Source organism: Oncorhynchus nerka, linkage group LG21 (assembly GCF_034236695.1).
Source record: "Oncorhynchus nerka isolate Pitt River linkage group LG21, Oner_Uvic_2.0, whole genome shotgun sequence".
NCBI classification, from domain to species: Eukaryota; Metazoa; Chordata; class Actinopteri; order Salmoniformes; family Salmonidae; genus Oncorhynchus; species Oncorhynchus nerka.
The window spans coordinates 5482953-5498306 of record NC_088416.1 but is presented as its reverse complement, the minus strand read 5'-3'; the positions used below and the strand labels follow the sequence as shown (position 1 = coordinate 5498306).

Here is a 15354-nt window from a genome sequence, read left to right as displayed (position 1 = left end):
GTTTCAGCATGATAATGCACAGCCCCATGTCGCAAGGATCTGTACACAATTCCTTAAAACTGTAAATGTGTCCCAGTTCTTCCATGGCCTGCATACTCACCAGACATGTCACCCATTGAGCATGTTTGGGATGCTCTGGATTGACGTGTACGACAATGCGTTACAGTTTCCTGCAATATACAGAAACTTCACACAGCCGTTGAAGAGGAGTGGGACAACAATCGTCAGGCCACCGTCAACAGCCTGGTCAACTCGATGAGAAGGAGATGTGTGGTGCTGCATGAAGCAAATGGTGGTCACACCAGATACTGACTGGTTTTCTGATCCATGCCCCTACCTTTTTTTTAAGGTGTCTGTGACCAGCAGATGCATATCTGTATTCCCAGTCATGTGAAATCCATAGATTAGGGACAAATGAATTTATTTCAATTCAGTGATTTTGTTATATGAGCTGTAACTCAGTAAAATCTTTGAAATTGTTGCATGTTATATATTTCTTCAGTGTGTGTATATGCTTCACTAAAGACATAGGCACTCATTTGGGGGACTGGTGGTGAGGTAGCCCTGATAAGAACAACCACATCTGTCACCAATCATGTATTGGATGAGATCCCATTTCTCCATGTACTGAGCCATCCAGTGGTTGGCTCAGTTCAGACCCAGTAATGTATGCAACTATGCATCCTCTGGTTTGGAAGCCTGAGTGTTCCCGCCGGACCTCTGTTTGTCTACCCAGGAATCTGACGTGACCGATACAATATGTCAGTCAAAGTGCCCCACCTTGCAATCTGCTTGATTTCAACATCTCCCATTTCTGTAGAACGTTCATAGTATGTCGCCCCATTCAACTTGTATGTACAGTAATTCCCCCAGGTGATTACGTTATGCGGAGTTACGTGGTCTGTATCATTATACGTTACCTCTGTAAGGATGTTTACATTGGTCCGATGACACAGTTTAATCAATAGGATTATAATTGGAGCTCTTTAGTCCTTATTCCGCAAGAACACCTACGCCTTAATGCTCACTCAAATGCAGAGAACCAGGGTTGACTGAACTAGCGAGAACTATGGCAAATTATCAAGCGATGTCGAAAATCAAGAGACCAGTCAGTGATTCACTTGTGAGGCCTTTTGAAAACCTGTGTTCACTGTTCAGGATACAAAAAATGAAAACCCACAGTTTGTTTAGTTCGGCCAGGGAAAAACACCTACTTTTCTTCCCTCACTTAATCACAAACACACTCCACAAGGGAAAATAATGTGTTCACACCAACAATGACAGACCGTGCCACAAAACCAAACTCACACATCACCCCCTTAGTGTTATTAAGAGGAAAAAAGCATGGAACAGAGGAAAAGAAGAGAGGAGAACAGAAGAAGAGAGTCTACCTTTAAACCTACCTAGACAAGATGGAAAGAGAGAAGCAGGAGGAACCAACTTGAAATACTACCCATGAGGGGAAAAGGAATGGCGCCGGAGGGGATGGCTGCCGTTTTACAGGCTCCTGACCAATTGTGCTATTTTGTGTGTTTTTTCCACATAGTTTGTAACTTATTTTGTACATAATGTTGATGATACTGTCTCTTATGACCTAAAAGAGCTTCTGGATAACAGAACAGCAATTACACACCTCAAACTGCACAAATATGTTGTGTTTAATTAGTCTGATGCGAAGGATATTATGTTGCTCTCCAGACAAGGCCCAGATCCCCGTCATTTGCATAAAGAAAATAAGGAAATACAGGGGGCGCAGATCGGGAGAATACGTCGGTGAGTAGGTTACCCGCCTTTACCATCCGTTCTATTCGCCAACATGCAATCACTGGTGAATAAACTGGATGAGCTCTGTTTGAAACTATCCTACCAACGGGATATTAAAAAAGGTAATATCTTATGTTTCACCGAGTCATGGCTGAATGATGACCCGGAAAATACACAGTTGGCTGGATTTTCCGTGCATCAGCAGGACAGAACAGCCTTGTCCGGTAAGACGAGGGGTGGGGGTGTGTGTCTCTTTGTCAATAACAGCTGGTGCGCGATGTCTAATATTAAGGTAGTCTTGAGGTATTGCTCGCCTGAGGTAGAGTACCTCATGATAAGCTGTAGACAAAACTATATTTTTCGTGGCCGTCTATTTACCACCACAAACCGAACCTGGCACTAAGACCGCACTCAACGAGCTGTATAAGGCCATAAGCAAACAAGAAAATTCTCATTCAGAAGCGGCGCTCCTAGTAGCCAGGGACTTTAATGCAGGCAATCTTAAATCCGTTTTACCTCATTTCTACCAGCATGTGCAACCAGAGGAAATAAACTTCAGACCACCTTCACTCCACACACAGAGATTGGTGCAATGCTCTCCCCACCCTCCATTTGGCAAATGTGACCATAATTCTACCCTCCTGATTCCTGCTTACAAGCAAAAACTAAAGCAGGAAGAACCAGTGACTCGCTCAATACGGAAGTAGTCAAATGACGCAGATGCTACGCTACAGGAATGTTTTGCTAGCACAGACTGGAATATGTTCCGGGATTCATCCAATGGCATTGAGGACTATACCACCTCAGTCACTGGCTTCATCAATAAGTGCATCGGCGACGTCATCTCCACAGTGACCGTACGTACATACCCCAACCAGAAGCCATGGATTACAGGCAACATCTGCACCAGGATAAAGGCTAGAGCTGCAGCTGTCAAGGAGCGGGACACTAATCCGGACGCATTATAAGAAATCCCGCTATGCCCTCAGACGAACCACCAAACAGGAAAAGTGTCAATACAGGATTAAGATTGAAACCTACTACACCGGCTCTGATGCTCGTCGGATGTGGCGGGGCTTCCAAACTATTACAGACTACAAAGGGAAAACCCGGACATGAGCTGCCCAGTGACGCGAGCCTTCCAGACGGGCTAAATGCCTTTTTATGCTCGCTTCGAGGCAAGCATCACTGAAGCATGCATGAGAGCACTGGCTGTTCCGGACGACTGTGTGATCACGCTCTCCGTAGCCGATGTGAGCAAGACCTTTAAACAGATCAACAGATGGATTACCAGGACGTGTACTCAGAGCATGCGTGGACCAACTGGCAAGTGTCTTTACTGACATTTTCTACTTCTCCCTGACAGAGTCTGTAATACCTACATTTCAAGCAGACCACCATAGTCCCTGTGCCCAAGAAAGTGAAGGTAACCTGCCTAAATGACTACCGCCCCGTAGCACTCACGTCGGCAGCCATGAAGTGCTTTTAAAAGCTGGTCATGGCGCACATCAACACCATCATCCCGGAAACCCTAGACCCACTCCAATTTGCATACCGCTCAACAGATCCACTTATGCCACAATCTCAATCGCACTCCACACTGCCCTTTCCCACCTGGACAAAAGGAACACCTATATCAGAATGCTTTTCATTGACTACAGCTCAGCGTTCAACACCATAGTGCCCACTAAGCTCATCACTGAGCTAAGGACATTGGGACTAAACCCCTCCCTCTGCAACTGGATCCTGGACTTCCTGAGGGGCTGCCCCAGGTGGTAAGGGTAGGCAACAACACATCTGCCACACTGATCCTCAACACCAGCTCCACTAGGTGCCCCTACTAGGCGGTGTCTGAGGAAGGCCAGAATAATTGTCAAAGACTCCAGTTACCCATGTCATAGACTGTTCTCTCTGCTACCGCATGGCAAGCGCCAAGTCTAGGACCAAAAGCCTCCTTAACAGCTTCTACCCCCAAGCCATAAGACTGCTGAACAATTAATCAAATGGCCACCCGAACTGCTGCTACTCGCTGTTTATTATCTATGCATAGTCCCTTTACCTCTACCTACATGTACAAATGACCTCGACTAACCTGTACCCCCGCACATTGACTTGGTTGAGGTACCCCCTGTATATAGCCTTATTATTGTTATTTTATTGTGTTACATTTTTACTTTAGTTTTATGTAGTCAATATTTCCTTAACTCTCTTTTTTTTTTAACTGTATAGTTGGTTAAGGGCTTGTAAGTAAGCATTTCACGGTAAGGTGCTACAACACCTGTTGTATTGATTTGGTGATACTACAAAACAAAGCGTGAAACGGGGAGAGAAGAGAAGTGGTGGAAAGAGGAAGGGGGGGGGGGCTTTACTCTCCGACACCAGCAGTACCCTCACTTCCCTGTCAATCTGATCTGTCAGAGCAGCAGTAGAGAAATGAGAGCAGCTGCCAGGCGTTCTCGCACGCTACGATTCCTCTCGCTGTCTGAGAGAGGAACACCACTATGACTACACTTTTCCACAAGCTAGGGGCAAAGAATACGTCTGTGGCCTGCGTTGCCCCCTGACAGGTTCTTGTGTTGACTTAACTCGTGGCAAATCTTCATTGTCATCTTTGCTCATTTGTAATGTGGTTCTTAACATTCTTTCCTGAATAGTTTATATCACATACCATGTCTCTGGCTTCATTTTCAAGTTTAACAGATGTTTATATAAAAGTGCCTTCAAATTCCATTTAATCTCCCCATGTTGATTAACAAGATTTAACTAAGGAAGTAGTCCATTCAATTATATATACAGAGTACTGCTGTGTTTTGACAGTAGCTGGTGGGAGAGTGATGTACACTGTATAATTTGGAAGAATTTTCCTCTGAACAAGCTACTGTATCCTCTCTCCTGAATTCGAGAAAGAGCTGGCTTCCCTGATTAGCGCCAGAACCCCAAATTCCTTTCTTTTCCTCTCTCTACCATATTCCCTCTCTTTTCCTCTTAGAGAGAGACACAATCAACAGATCAACAATATCATGGCCCAGCGCGTTGCCGTGCCAACACCCCACTGTGTTCCTGTTACACCCCACTGCGTTCCAGTTACACAGTTAATTGGATGAAGAGTGTAAGATTAAAGGAGCTACATCCCAAGGCAATGGCTAATTGATTTAATATTTATGAACTTTGAGCGAGGGGGGGAGGCAATGGGGATCCAATTTAAACTGTACTCGTTCTAACTAACATTTCACGTGAAGGAAATGTTTAGTTAGAAGGGGTGTGGATGGAAGAGCGGGAGAGCGGTTCTTTCTGTTTTCTGTTCAGCCTAAATACACACTGTAAACCAAATCCTAGCTACAGGCATTATGGGTAGCCAGTGGCATTTAAACAGTTTGATATCAACAAATAAGTCTCAAGAACATGTTCTGATAATCCCATCTTGCAGAGGAATTAGGATCACACAAGCAATATTAGGATCACACAAGCAGAGAGATAAGGACTGAGACGAGCCACTCACCTGCTGGCTTCTCTGTACTGCTGGCTGTGGTTGTCGGAGGAACAACGGGAATCTCTGTTTCCAGGTAAAAACACCGCACAAACACAGACAAAAGTTAGCTTCATTATGTTTTAATACATTCGCCATAGGATTAAAGACAACTGTTATTTTGATGAAAGAGTTATGTAAAATAAGACGAGTATACAATAAGAGTGTTTATTCTCCAGCAGACAAGCTTTAGCATTAGTGTACAACCTACAGTTTTTCAGTAGATGTAGACGTGCCGTGTGGGGTAACCGTACGAAGGGATGGTTACTGGTTAGGTTTCACCTGTAGAGACTTACTCTCTCAGCTGTACAGCATCCATATTAGGAAGGCTTGAGAACGGAGGACTTCCTAATATGAATGCCATACAGGTGGAGCTACCTGGCAGATCAGATCAAAGGGGAACAGCGAGATGCAATCTTAAGATCTGGAGGGGGCGATAGCAGGAGGGGTGTGAAATCTGTAACGTCTCTCCCCTCACGCCTCTATTCGCCCCCACGACGAGGTCTCTGCGGTTTTGCATCCAAGACTTCATTCTCTCAGCTCTACTTCACCCTCTCGTGTCGGCTATTCACAGAGGCAGGAAGTTGACGTTTGAAGTAAGCCATGCATAAAGAGAGCTCCTATTATCTCCAAAGGAGCAGGATGGTAACATTAGATGTAGATATAAAACATAATGCATTTTGTTACACTGGCGGCAAAAGGGGGATAAAACCACCGAAACAGGTGAGTAAGCAGTGAGGGGAAGCAAGGACAGACAAGCACACATACCGCTGTATGAGAACACATAGATCAAAGGAAAGGGTGGCAAGCTAGATAAGATACACAGGAAAGGAGTACAATAGCAGTGTACCGTCATGCATAGATTGAAGATTCTGTGTGGTAAAGGAAGAAAGAATCAAGTCTTTTGATCAACGTCTCTGATTGGATTAGTTTGCAGGACTTATTCCAATCAGGCAGTATAGTATACAATACTGTATACTGTATATAAACATTAGGAATCTAAAAGTTTACTCATCATAGGGGCGGCAGGTAACCTAGTGGTTAAGAGTGTTGGGCCAGTAACCAAAAGGTCGCTCCCGTACTGCCTTTGAGCAAGGCAGTTAACCCTCAACAACAACTGCTCCCCGGGCGCCGGTGACGTGGACATCGATTAAGGCAGCCCTCCGTACCTCTTTGATTCAGAGGGGTTGGGTTAAATTCGGAAGACACATTTAAGTTGAATGCATTCAGTTCTACAACTGATTAGGTATCACCATTCCCTTAATTGTTTCATTTATACAGGCCTAATTTGTTATTTTCTCATTAAGAATAAAAGCGTCTGTCTTGTGACAAGAAAAATAATTGCTGCCAGAGGCCATATGGTTTTTATTCCCTACTGATTACTCTGTGTCACTGCTAATCGACCTGCCAAGCCCTGATAGCCGATCAGGATTCAGCCACGCGTGCCAGATCACATAATAATAATAATGAGCCCCTTTCTCATAATCAACTCGTATGGTCTGATTTATGGCCCTCTACATTGGAAAGTATATGAAGTCAGAGATATGACATTTTATCCCTCCCTGTTAAAACTGAAATTGGCAAGAGGTTTCAGTATCGCTAAATGTTAATGGGAAGGGCTTTAAAAAAGATTATTTAGCAATTATTGAAGAAACTAAATATTTGTGTTGATCCCATCTGATCGCTGGGACCTCAGCATCTCCAAGTTTCACACCTCCGACTGAATGGCTCGACTTTCCCAGGAAAATGAAAGGTATCAGATTCCAATGGAGTTTGTAGGTTTAATTATCCCCTTGGCTTGGACATTGGCCAAAAATATCCCTTCGGAATAATTAATTTCATAAGAGCTTTTGTTTAACCTCCGAATCATAATTTTATTGACTAAAAGCAGCAATTAAAATGTATTGTTTTGGGGTCTGAAAACAAATGCCAAAAAATTCAGATATTTTTGGGGGGAGATGCCGATTGCCCTTGGTCATTGGCCCTTTTCCCTTTTTAGCCAATGAGGGACACTGGTGGATCCTAAAGTTGGTGTTCGTTAACTCGGCTCTGGACATGGCACTGTTGGATTTATGGGGACTGTCAACATAGGGAGGTTGAGGCTTCACAGATGATTCTGGGGGATGATTTGTTTATTTTAGCTTTCAGATTTACCTGTTGGTCAGAACACTGGCTAAATGCTTGTCTGAGGAAACCAATGGAAGAGAGAAAGAAGAAAAGTAGGATTCTGTGCCATGTAGTGTGTGTTTTTCAAGCCAGGATAGAGTGTGGGGGGGGGGGGGGGTTGGTTGGGAGGGTTGGTGGTTGGTTGGTTGAGTGAGTGAGTTTGTTCCTTTTTGTAAGTTGTCAATTTTCTTTGTGGAGGTGTGCATGAATGTTTAAGCATAGAGATGGAATGGGCAAAAGTCATATGCGGCTGGTGAGGCAAGTTCAGGCAACTAGGAAAGGCTGGGTTCCACGTACTTATGCAGGGGGCAATGGGCGAGCGGCTCTGCTGGTAGCCTTTAGCGCAGCGGTTGCACGTGATACCAGTCACGCCGTCTTTACAGGGACATTGACCCGTGGTTTGGTTACAGGTTTTGCCAGCAGCACCCACGGGATGGCAATCACATGCTGTGAGGAACAGAAGAGAAGAGGTAAGAGAACACACGTTTGGCGTGGGTGGGGACACAACAACACGTAACACCCATGTACAGAGAGAGAGCACAGATACAGTACAAAACAACAACAACAGCAGTGGTGGTGGTAACAACAGGGTTGGAAACGTGAGCGTCGAGGACAGAAGAGACAGTGAAGCTTGTGAGGCTTTGCTGCAGGAAGAGTGACAGGACTTACTTGGGTCCACAACACGACAAGCTTGACTTGCAGTGCCATCGCTGCAAGAACACACGAACAGCATACGCTCAGCATATTCAAACTGGGCATACAGTGCTGGTTGACATTGACTGCTGGGAATCGTTAGCTCTTTCTTTGTGGGAAAGAAGGAGACTAGAGCAGGCGACTGTGTTTACTAGATGATTAAATCGGAGTGATAATCCTGATTGGCTGTTTTTTATTAATCAGTGGTTTGAGTTTGGAACCAAAATGGCTGTCAGATTTCCTCTCTGCCTGGGGAGTCTAAGACATATGCTTCTGGAATGCAACATTTTTTGCCTGCACTAGGCTAACCCCCCTGTCTTTATTTTCAACTAAACCCACAGTTGCTCTATCTTGCCAACTAAACTCACTATATCAAGTTTGATAAAGTGTTCAATAACAGATAAACAGTGATAATATATAATGGTAAACTATAGGCAAAGTTTTTCCTTGTGTTTGTACTGTCATATCCAGGCATGGCGTGGTTACCATAACGATATGTCACACATGACACAAATCCTATATTCTAATCAATACCAGAACTTCTCTAATAATCTTTCCTCTAGTCACCAAGCCCCTAAACTCCATGAGACGTTGTTGCCAGGGTAACAGAACTATGTGACTTGGGTCTGGTTGTGTGCATCCCATGGGCTGTGCTCCGTGTTGAATGTCCTACAGAACAACCAACGATGTCGGGGTTTCAGCAAATTTCTGGTTTTCAGCCAGTGATGTCAGGTTTCAGAAAATGACTTTTGGATTCAGCCAGTGATGTCGGGTTTTAGCCTGCGGGCGTATTGTCCTTCAGAATGACCCCTCCCTACATCTCTCTAGTGTCACTTCTCACTATGAGAATCATCAAAGGTCTCAGTTTGAGCTATGCAATTTGAGGTTTTGTGGGTATAAGCGGTTACACTGGTGTTACAGACCACAATGTGCATTCTCGTTCCCCGTGGTGGGAATGTTATGTGAATGTTGCTTAGCCTCTGCTTTTAACTGGAACTCTACTAAATGACTGGATCTAATGACCAGAGAGTGTTGAGATTAGGTACAAGATTTTATGAGAAGCTTTTGTATTTTGGTTGATTACAGGCTATGAGCCAGTCTCTCTCTCTCAATTTCAATTCAGTTCAAATGGCTTTATTGGCATGGGAAACACATGTTAACATTGCCAAAGCAAGCAAGTGAAGTAGATAATATACAAAAGTGAAATAAACAATAAAAATTAACAGTAAACATTACACTCACATACGTTCCGAAAGAATAAAGACATTACATATGTCATATTATGTATATATACAGTGTTATAACGATGTACAAATGGTTAAAGTACAAAAGGGAAAATAAATAAGCATAAATATGGGTTGTATTTGCAATGGTGTTTGTTCTTCACTGGTTGACCTCTTCTTGTGGCAACAGGTCACAAATATTGCTGCTGTGATGGCACACTGTGGTATTTCACCCAGTAGATATGGGAGTTTATCAAAATCTGGTTTGTTTTTTAATTCTTTGTGGATCTGTGTAATCTGAGGGAAATGTGTCTCTAATATAGTCATACATTGGGCAGGAGGATGGGAAGTGCAGCTCAGTTTCCACCTCATTTTGTGGGCAATGTGCACATAGCCTGTCTTCTCTTGAGAGCCACGCAGCCTTTCTCAATAGCAAGGCTATGCTCACTGAGTCTGTACATAGTCAAAGCTTTCCTTAAGATTGGGTCAGTCACTTTTGATGGCATAGAATGCCCTTCTTGCCTTGTCTCTCAGATCGTTCACAGCTTTGTGGAAGTTACCTGTGGCGCTGATGTTTATGTCAAGGTATGTATAGTTTTTTTGTGTGCTCCAGGGCAACGGTGTCTAGATGGAATTTGTATTTGTGGTCCTGGCGACATCAACACCACAGGCCTTTTTGGGTTGGAGGGTTTTTATTTTGTCCTGTAGTTCATTCAAGGTAATTGGAGAATCCAGTGGGTTCTGGTAGTCTTTAATAGCTGATTCTAAGATTTGTATTTGATCATGTATATGTTTTTGCTGTTTGTTCTTTGTTATAGAGCCAAAAAGATTGGAGAAGTGGTTTACCCACATCTTTGTGTTGTTGTTTGTTTTAGTGTTTTCCAATTTTCCCAGAAGTGGTTAGAGTCTATGGATTCTTCAATTACATTGAGCTGATTTCTGACGTGCTGTTCCTTCTTTTTCCGTAGTGTATTTCTGTATTGTTTTAGTGATTCACCATAGTGAAGGCGTAGACTCAGGTTTTCTGGGTGTCTATGTTTTTGGTTGGACATGTTTCTCAATTTCTTTCTTAGATTTTTGCATTCTTCATCAAACTATTTGTCATTGTTGTTCATTTTCTTCAGTTTTCTATTTGAGATTTTTAGATTTGATAGGGAAGCTGAGAGGTCAAATATACAGTTAAGATTTTCTACTGCCAAGTTTACACCTTCGCTATTACACTATCTAGAACGTTTTGTCCAGGAAGTTGTCTAAAATGGATTGAATTTGTTGTTGCCTAATTGTTTTTTGGTAGGTTTCTAAACTACATTCCTTCCATCTATAGCATTTCTTAATATTACTCAGTTCCTTTGGCTTTGATGTCTCATGATTGAGTATTGCTCTGTTCAAGTAGACTGTGATTTTGATGTGGTCTGATAGAGGTGTCAGTGGGCTGACTGTGAACGCTCTGAGAGACTCTGGGTTGAGGTCAGTGATAATGGAGTCTACAGTACTACTACCAAGCGATGAGCTATAGGTGTACCTACCATAGGAGTCCCCTTGAAGCCTATCATTGACTATGTACATACCCAGCTTGCGACAGAGCTGCAGGAGTTGTGACCCAATTTTGTTGGTTATGTTGTGCCTAGGGGGGCATATGGGGGAGGGAATGCTGTCACCTCCAGGCAGGTGTTTGTCCCCCTGTGTGCTGAGGGTGTCAGGTTCTTGTCCAGTTCTGCCATTTAGGTCGCCACAGACTAGTACATATCCCTGGGCCTGGAAATGATTGATTTCCCCCTCCAAGATGGAGAAGCTGTCTTCATTAAAGTATGGGGATTCTAGTGGGGAGATAGGTAGCACACAGGAGGACATGTTTCTCTGTTAAGATCATTGAATTTCTAGCCAAATGTAAAATGTTCCTGTTTTGATTAATATAATGGAATGAGTTAGGGGTATATGCTAATTTGGTAAAGAGCATACCTGAGTCCCTTACCTGTTTATCACCTAATAGTTTGGTGAATGGGACTACCAGCTCTTATGGGACTACCAGCTCTTGTGGGACTACCAGCTCTTGGTCCTCAGACAGAAGGTCTAGGGCTCGCTGTGTGTTTGGACACCAGAGTGTTTGGGGAAAAGTTAGTTTTTTCTTGTATATATTTCCCATTTGAGTCCATAAGGAGTACAATCTGTGTCTTGTGTATGCCCTCAGTGGGTGTGGGGGGTTGTCAGGAGGGCTATCAGGGTGGCTGACAGGGGGTGGGGTGCTCAGAGGGGGTGAGAGCCCCTGGGCTTGGGGTTCTTCATTTGTCTGTTCTGCTGTGATGTCGACTCTATGGTCAGGGTCTGGTGTGGACTGTTCTGCTGTGGGGTCGAGACGTTTGTTGGGAGCTGAGGTGGGCTGTTCTGCTGGCTTCTCTGTGGGGGGTGGCCACCTCTCTAGTGGGTTGTTCTCTGTCACACGCCATCCCCCTCACCCTCTCCTCCAGCAGTCTAATCCTCTCCTCTAGTGCTCTGTTCTTCTCCTGCTCTTGCTTTTTATATGATTAAAGTCGTCTCACCACAGTCCAGAGTGCAGATGTCTCTCTCCACCTCCAGCTCTCCGGGTCTGGTTAAGGGGGTGTTGTTGTGCTGGACTGTTGTCTGAGTCTGTGCTGACTGGAGTGTAATCGCCTGCTGTTCCAGCTCCACCTGCCTTACATCCAGCTGGGTAAATGTATCCTTCATTTCAATGAGGGGGTTGTACTCTGTGCTGGGAGGTTGACTTTCCGCTTGGAGTTGCACGTCTGTGGGGTTCTATAATGAAGAGGTCTGGTCTGACCCGCTCGGGGTGGGGGTATCTTTCTCAAGGGCGAGATTCTCCTGCTGGGCTAATTCTTTGATTAGGTGGACGTCCAGCTGAAACTGTTTGCCCTGTATCAATACTGTTCCAGACTTATAGAGATTTATATTAGCTGACTCCGAGTCCTTGTTGTCTAGTATCCTGAGTTTCCACCCCTCGTTAACACCCCCCCACTCTTAACAGTGTGTTAATATAGCACTGTGCCATGCCAGGGGATGGTTTGTGTGGAAGATGAGGTTGCTGATGTTCCCATTTTTATAATAGTCAGCCAAAAGTATCTCTTGATTTTCCATAAGGAGCTTCATTTGGTGATCTTTTCTTGCCTTATCATTCTTTACATACACAGGGTTCTGTATTTTAATTACCTCTGAACAGCAGGATGCAGTTTCTAAGGCCTCTCCATTTGGTTGGAGTAGACTGTGCGACTCTCCTGCCATTGTTGGGCTAAAAGGCTTAGACAGCTCTCACTTGACACATCAGTGCTAATTGAAGTTGTATCAAGTTTGGCAGCCTTAATTTAGCATTCAGTCCATATAAAGTCATGTCATGTATTTTTCTTCTTGGTTTTTGGAAATAAAATATAGCTTCAGACTAAACATTACTCACTCAGTTCCATGTTGGATGGTGTTTTAGGTTTCTGTTGTTTTCCATAGAATTTGCTGTATAGTGTTGGAATAATAATCTTTGGTAGTTGTAAGCCTTCCAGGTGATTCCGTAATTCCGTCCAAATTCAGGTTGTAGGTTTTGCGTTTTGATTTGGAGTGAAGGTTATGTTGTAGAGGGTAGCATCCTGTATATGTTATGTTGTAGAGGGTAGCATCCTGTATATGTTATGTTGTAGAGGGTAGCATCCTGTATATGTTATGTTGTGACCAAAAAAAAAATCCTGTATATGTTATGTTGTAACACTCCTGAACAAAAAAATCCAAGTTTATCTATCTCCTTTTTTCCTGAACAAAAAAATGCAGGAGCTCATCTGATCACTAAATCTGTCTGTCTGTTGTCTGTCTGTCTGTCTGTCTGTCTGTCTGTCTGTCTGTCTGTCTGTCTGTCTGTCTGTCTGTCTGTCTGTCTGTCTGTCTGTCTGTCTGTCTGTCTGTCTGTCTGTCTGTCTGTCTGTCTGTCTGTCTGTCTGTCTGTCTGTCTGTCTGTCTGTCTGTCTGTCTGTCTGTCTGTCTGTCTGTCTGTCTGTCTGTCTGTCTGTCTGTCTGTCTGTCTGTCTGTCTGTCTGTCTGTCTGTCTGTCTGTCTGTCTGTCTGTCTGTCTGTCTGTCTGTCTGTCTGTCTGTCTGTCTGTCTGTCTGTCTGTCTGTCTGTCTGTCTGTCTGTCTGTCTGTCTGTCTGTCTGTCTGTCTGTCTGTCTGTCTGTCTGTCTGTCTGTCTGTCTGTCTGTCTGTCTGTCTGTCTGTCTGTCTGTCTGTCTGTCTGTCTGTCTGTCTGTCTGTCTGTCTGTCTGTCTGTCTGTCTGTCTGTCTGTCTGTCTGTCTGTCTGTCTGTCTGTCTGTCTGATGTGAGTCAGTAGCTGTTGCTGCTACTCTCGCTTATCTTAATCAGACAACGAAGGGGGAATCCGTAGCCCTCTCCCCTTATCAGGCCGGCGGGCTTTAAAGCGAGTGTAACGATTACCACTTTCAGGCCAATCTGTCACCACGTTTCATTGCCTCATTTTGTCTGGGAGAGGTGGGGAGTGTTGGAGGCTAGAAAACAGAGAGAGAGATAGACAAAGAAAAAAAGGGAGGGGCTTACACAACCTATAAACAAGTGTCGAGGCAAATCAGGCAGGTCTTCAGGCACGTAAAGTTAAGAGCCTGTCAGTGGGGCGGAGGGGAGTGGGGTATGGGGGGGGGGGGGCGTTAGGGAGGGCAAAGTGCGGCCCTCTTCAGAGCTTCTGAGAGCTAGCACCGTGTTTTTAAGAGCGTCTGCCCCACTAACCACAGCTTAAGCCTGCCAGTAAATCAAGTTGCTCCGCACATGGTCTGCAGGTGGGCCGCTCTTTTTCACTTGTTCTCTCGATTTCTCTCTCATTCTCTGACTCTCTTGTTCTCTCACTCTATCGCTCTCACTCGCTCATGCTTTCTCTCTCTCTCTCAATTTCAATTCAGTTCAAAGGGCTTTATTGGCATGGGAAACACATGTTTACATTTCCAAAGCAAGTGAAATAGATAATAAACAAAAGTGAAATAAAGAATATAAAATGAACAGTAAACATTCAACTCACAAAAGTTCCAAAGGAATAGAGACATTTCATGTCATATTATAGCTACATACAGTGTTGCAACGATGGGCATATAGTTAAAGTACAAAAAGGAAAATAAATAAACATAAATATGGGTTGTATTTACAATGGTGTCTCTCTCCTCCTGCCCTTGCTGACTGCAACAGCCTGCTGGGGGCCCACCTGGTGAGAGTTTAAGCTTGAAGTGTGTGTCCACTTAGCACTTAAGTAGCTACGTTATCCTGCTATCCTTCCTCACAGCTACTCCAGATGGCTGGGCAAGATAGGGACACTAGCTAGCGAAAAAGGCTAACTCCTTCCATCCTCCAGGCCTCATTCACACACACTTGTAGAGGGCAGAGAAAGTGCTAATGAGCCCCTCATGGTGAGCTAGTTACAGGGGCTAGCTAGGCTACACTTGAAGTGGGGAGAAAGTGCTTCTCTTGGTCCTCAAGATGAGCTAGTTAAAGGAGCAGTCGGAGAGAATAGGCCTTTTTAGGCTCTGAAGGTTGAGGGACTTGGTCCTGTATATAAATGTTTCGTTCCTCTACATGAAGACCTTGAAGAGGCTCAGATGGAGCTATGCTTGCGTTCCCTACTAGTTTAACACACACACTTTGAGGAGGGAGTTGCACATAAAAGATTGAAAAATGTTCTTGGTTAACGGGGAGGGTGATGGAAGGCATTTCAAAGGAGCTCGCTCTTCATAGGAGACGATCATTGCTCAATGTGAGAATTTTTTAACTCTGCCAATCGTTTACCATAAAGCATTTGAAGTTTGAACTGCAAAGCTCCCCCTCAGTTTGGGTTTGTGCGTTCGGTGCCTATAAGAATAATTTGTTGGCTGTTGGATAAGGCCCAACCCGAGCCATGTCTGTGTTCTATTATAATTAGGTTTCTACTGGTCTGCAAAAAAATGTGTGGAGAGGAGAGATTAAATAGTGTTACAT

General features: G+C 44.1%; 1 protein-coding gene across 1 annotated transcript in view; it reads right to left on the bottom strand.

Moving 5' to 3' along the window:
- Positions 1-15354, bottom strand: part of LOC115103708 (netrin-1) — a 99936-nt gene that overhangs the window by 21402 nt on the left and 63180 nt on the right. Inside the window, exons 4-5 of the mRNA XM_029624586.2 lie at positions 7754-7903; positions 5264-5317 (exon numbers count right to left, since the gene is read on the bottom strand). Coding sequence (XP_029480446.2) covers positions 5264-5317; positions 7754-7903 — 204 coding nt within the window. The remainder of the gene's footprint in view (positions 1-5263; positions 5318-7753; positions 7904-15354) is intronic.